At 43.0% G+C, this 5,321-nt stretch overlaps 1 protein-coding gene across 5 annotated transcripts in view; it reads right to left on the bottom strand.

Moving 5' to 3' along the window:
- LOC123752204 (serine/threonine-protein phosphatase 6 regulatory ankyrin repeat subunit C-like) overlaps nucleotides 1-3,673 on the bottom strand; it is a 726,197-nt gene extending 722,524 nt beyond the window's left edge. For 4 of the 5 annotated variants that reach the window (XM_069302518.1, XM_069302504.1, XM_069302511.1 and 1 more), the window contains exons 1-2: nucleotides 3,575-3,673; nucleotides 2,459-2,860 (exon numbers count right to left, since the gene is read on the bottom strand). In XM_069302518.1, the coding sequence (XP_069158619.1) occupies nucleotides 2,459-2,653 (195 nt within the window). In that variant the 5' untranslated portion in view covers nucleotides 2,654-2,860; nucleotides 3,575-3,673. Of the gene's footprint in view, nucleotides 1-2,458; nucleotides 2,861-3,529 lie in introns of all 5 variants that reach the window. The other variant, XM_069302506.1, reaches the window with a different exon arrangement.
- Nucleotides 3,674-5,321: the final 1,648 nt, after the last annotated feature.

Genomic DNA, 5,321 nt, shown 5'->3' with positions numbered 1-5,321 from the left:
TGAAAGCAATTTAAGCTTTGTTAATCTTTCTTCATATGCCAGGTTTCTAATTTGGGTGATTATCTTTGTCATCCTATTTTGAACGCGTTCAATTATATTTATATACATTCTATAGTACGGCGACCAAAACTGAGTTGCATAATCTAATTGGGGCCTAATCAGAGCAAGATATAACTGAACAACACCAGGCGTCTTGTTACTAACGCTTCGATTAATAAAACCCAGAGTCCTATTTGCCTTATTACGAACATTAAGGCATTGATTATTTTGATTATACATTCTTACTAATCATAACTCTCAAATCCCTTTCGCAATCCGACTTCGCAATCTCAACACCATCTAGCTCGTATCTTGTAACTCTATCATCATTATGTAGTCTCAGTACCTTATATTTGACAGCATTAAACTGCATCTTCTAATTTTTTTACCATTTCAAAATCTATTTAGATCGTCTTGATAATGAGGTTTTTTCGTGTTTATTTCTCTCCCGATTTTTGTATCATCGACAAATTTGTAAATATTGCTGCTCAAACCTGAATCTAAATCATTTATATATGTTATGAATAACAGAGGTCCCAGGACAGCGAGGGAGCCGGTCGGCCGAGCGGACAGCACGCTGGACTTGTGATCCTGTGGTCCTGGGTTCGATCCCAGGCGCCGGCGAGAAACAATGGGCAGAGTTTCTTTCACCCTATGCTCCTGTTACCTAGCAGTAAATAGGTACCTGGGTGTTAGTCAGCTGTCACGGGCTGCTTCCTGGGGGTGGAGGCCTGGTCGAGGACCGGGCCGCGGGGACACTAAAAATCCCCGAAATCATCTCAAGATAACCTCAAGATAGCCATGCCCTAATCCAACTTAATATAGCACCCCCAATACCATGAGCCTCTGTGTTTTTAATCAGTCTTTCATGTGGCACTGTATCAAAAGCTTTGCTAAAGTCAAGGTACACAACATCACAAACCTTACCACTATCAACTGCCTCAACTATGCTTTAATAAAATTATAGCAAATTTGGTAAACATGAACGACCATTTGTAAAACCATTTTGTGAATCATTTGTTAATTTATATTTTTCAAGATGAAGACGAATAGTTTTTGCAGTTATCGATTCAAGTAACTTTCTCACAATAGACGTTAGGCTAATTGGCCGATAGTTTGAAGCAGGAGATCTATCTCCTTTCTTAAAAATTGGTACCACATTAGGAACCTTCCACGACTCTGGCACTCTGCCTTATTATAATGATGTATTAAATATGGTAGACAATGGGTCGCAAAGGTCCTCTTTGCATTCTTTAAGCACCCTGGCAAACACTTCGTCTGGCCCCGGGGATTTGTTTGGTCTGAATTTCACGATTTGTTTAATAATATCATCCCTGGTAACTGCTAAACTAATCAACCTGTCCTCGTCCTCATCGACATAGACTTGTTCGGCTGAAGGCATAGAGTTAAGTTCTTCTTTAGTAAATACAGAGATAAAATATTTATTAAAAATACTACTCATCTCTTCATCATTATCCGTTATCTGACCTGTCTTAGTTTTTAATGGACCTATCTTTTGTTCAATATAAATGAAAAAAACCCTTTAGGACTTGCCTCTGCTTGCCCTGTTATACGAAATTCATAGTTTTTTTTGGCCCTCCTTATCTCTTTTTAACATTTCTGACCAGTTGTACGAATTTTTGTTCTAAATTGACTTCCCCATTCTCAATCCTTTTGTACCAAGCTCTCTCTTTCTACCTATAAGGTTCTTCAGATCCTTTGTTATCCATTTCGGGTCATTAGTATTCGATCTATTCAATTTGTATGATATACTACGTTCTTGTGCTCTGCTTAGAATATTTTTAAATAAGTTATATTTTGATTCCACATAGAACTCCCTTATAACATCACCCATCGCTGGGTTCACGTCTTGCTCCAGGACCGGCCCACCCCTTATGCCCAAAACTTTCCAATCTATTTGACCCAAAAAATTTCTTCGGCTATTAAATTCAGCTTTTCGAAAATCTGGCTCTTTAAAAGAATTTTCTTCTATAGATCTATTCCATTCCACGCTAAATCTGATTTCTTTGTGATCACTGTTCCCTAGTTCACTCCATAATTTCGATGTCATTAATTTGTGTTTCCCTGTTAGTTAACACTAAATCTAAAATATTTTTATTTATACTAAGATAATAAAATATGACGGGGCCTTTAACACATCATGCAGCGGTCTACAACACCAACAATGGAAGGAATGACATCAGAGGATGGCTCCTGTTCAATCTAATGACAGCAATTTATATGCCCCCAATATAATAATATTATTTAAAAAATCTGAAATTTTTAAGTGTTTCAAATTGATTAGATTTTTACATTATTATCAGTAATATGTCCCATTTTCTGTATGACATTTAATGAAAATACATTTACTACTATATGAATAGTGAGGAAAGTGTAGTGAGAGCAGAGAGTTACTTACCTGTGTGGCCTTGTGGCGTCTGGTGGCCCCAGTGTGGTCCATCTCCTGACTACTGCTGTCAGTGTGGCGTCTGGTGGCCGCAGTGTGGTCCATCTTCTGATTACTGCTGTCAGTGTGGCGCCTGGTGGCCCCAGTGTGGTCCATCTCCTGACTACTGCTGTCAGTGTGGCGTCTGGTGGCCCCAGTGTGGTCCATCTACTGACTACTGCTGTCAGTAAGACGCCAGGACCACTGACTACTACTGTCAGTAAGACGCCAGGACCACTGACAACTACTGTCAGTAAGACGCCAGGACCACTCCGTCCACTGTCTCTGACGATTTTCTGGGATCAACTGTCTGCTGCTGCTGATGTTCAGGTCAGCATAGCCAGCCTGCTCCACTGTCAGCAGCTGCTGATAGATCTGTACACACAGCCCCAATAGTCATCAACACAGGTCAACAGAGCCTCACTAGTCATCAACACAGGTCAACAGAGCCTCACTAGTCATCAACACAGGTCAACAGAGCTTCACTAGTCATCAACACAGGTCAACAGAGCCTCACTAGTCATCAACACAGGTCAACAGAGCCTCACTAATCATCAACACAGGTCAACAGAGCCTCACTAGTCATCAACACAGGTCAACAGAGCCTCACTAGTCATCAACACAGGTCAACAGAGCCTCACTAGTCATCAACACAGGTCAATTGAGCCTCACTAGTCATCAACACAGGTCAACAGAGCCTCACTAGTCATCAACACAGGTCAACAGAGCCTCACTAGTCATCAACACAGGTCAACAGAGCCTCACTAGTCATCAACACAGGTCAACAGAGCCTCACTAGTCATCAACACAGGTCAACAGAGCCTCACTAGTTATCAAGATAGGTCAACAGAGCCTCACTTGTCATCAACACAGGTCAACAGGGCTTCACTAGTCATCAACACAGGTCAACAGAGCCTCACTAGTCATCAACACAGGTCATCACAGCCTCACTAGTCATACACACAGGTCAACAGAGCCTCACTAGTCATCAACACAGGTCATCACAGCCTCACTAGTCATCAACACAGGTCAATAGAGCCTCACTAGTCATCAACACAGGTCAACAGTGCCTCACTAGTAATCACTCACAAGTTAACTAAGTCAACACCAGTACTGGTGCTGGCTACACCTGGTCCGTTATCACTGACACAGGCAGTGTTGCAGCGCCACAGTTATCTGCTGTTATCATCAGTATCTCATGATAACAGTTGCTGGTCGCTACAATCTGCTGCCGTCACATTATCATGAACAATGTTCTTAGTTAAATATACAAGACAAAAGTCACTCCAGATTGTGTTAATGTTGTCCTTAACGTGTTCCCAACATTCCAGCAACATCCAAACGTGTTTTTACACGATTAAGTATCGGTGTTCCGGCCATTATGAGACGATAAGGAGGCTGGCTTGAGCTCCTTCCTCGTTACATCTGGCTCCTGGCCTCGCTGGTCTGGTGGTGACAGTCCCAACACCATTATAGTGGTGTAAGATTGTTGGTGCAGCAGTTGAGTGTGGGACCACTATTGTAGTGGTGCACGATTGTTGGTGCAGCAGTTGAGTGTGGGACCACTATTGTAGTGGTGTAAGATTGTTGGTGCAGCAGTTGAGTGTGGGACCACTATTGTAGTGGTGCACGATTGTTGGTGCAGCAGTTGAGTGTGGGAACACCATTGTAGTGGTGCAAGATTGTTGGTGCAGCAGTTGAGTGTGGGAACACTATTGTAGTGGTGTAAGATTGTTGGTGCAGCAGTTGAGTGTGGGAACTCTATTGTAGTGGTGCAAGATTGTTGGTGCAGCAGTTGAGTGTGGGACCACTATTGTACTCGCCTAGTTGTATTCACCTAGTTGTGCTTGGGGGGGGGGATTGTGCTCTGGTTCTTTGATCCCACCTCTCAACTGTCAATCAACTGGTGTACAGATTCCAGAGTCTACTGGGCTCTATGATATCTACATTTGAAACTGTGTATGGAGTCAGCCTCCACCACATCACTGACTAAGACATTCCACCTGTTAACTGCCCTGACACTGAAAAAGGTCTTCCTAACATCATCACACACAGAGATCACACTAACGTGATGCATCAAATGAACAATAAAATGATGACGTTAAATGATGCATCACATTAGTGTGATCTCTGTGTGTGATGATGTAAGGGCGAGGAGGGAGAACGGCCTGTTGACATAGCTCGGGTGCAGGGGGGGGGGGGTTGTAAAAGCCTGGTTTGTGCCTCGGAGAGACTACGGGATCCAGTAAGTTCAGTAGAACTTCGGTTTCAACCCTTTTACCCTGTCGTAGCTCAGTCGATTAAGGCAGTGTCTGGGATGCTCCCGGATGCAGGTTCAAATCCTCGTCACGGCCCTTGTGGATTTGTTCGTCTTTCTAACGTCCCTGTGGCTCATTTGGGTACTCAGTTTCCACCTTTGTCCCTTTGTTCGCGTACCATTCGTGTTATATAGTTTATCTTCTTCAACCCCTGTCAATTCCTTATAGAATTTTGTAGGTAGTGATCGTGTCTCCTATTACTTTTCTGTCTTCCAGTGTCGTGAGTTGCATTTCACGCAACCTTCCTCGTAATTCATGTCTCTTGGTTCTGGGACTAACCTAGTGGCATACCTCTGAACTTTTTCCAACTTCGTCTTTTGCTTGACAAGGTACGGGCTCCATGCTGGGGCTACATACTCCAGGATTGGTCTTACATATGTGGTATACAAGGTTCTGAATGATTCCTTACACACGTTCCGAAGGCAGTCGGATGTTAGCCAGCCTCGCATACGCCGCAGATGTTAATCTTTTCATGTGGGCTTCAGGAGACAGGTTTGGTGTGATATTAACTCCTAGAT

The sequence above is a fragment of the Procambarus clarkii genome, chromosome 5, assembly GCF_040958095.1.
Source record: "Procambarus clarkii isolate CNS0578487 chromosome 5, FALCON_Pclarkii_2.0, whole genome shotgun sequence".
Classification (NCBI taxonomy): domain Eukaryota; kingdom Metazoa; phylum Arthropoda; class Malacostraca; order Decapoda; family Cambaridae; genus Procambarus; species Procambarus clarkii.
The sequence above is the reverse complement of the archived record's forward strand: the minus strand, read 5'-3'. Positions and strand labels throughout refer to the sequence as shown.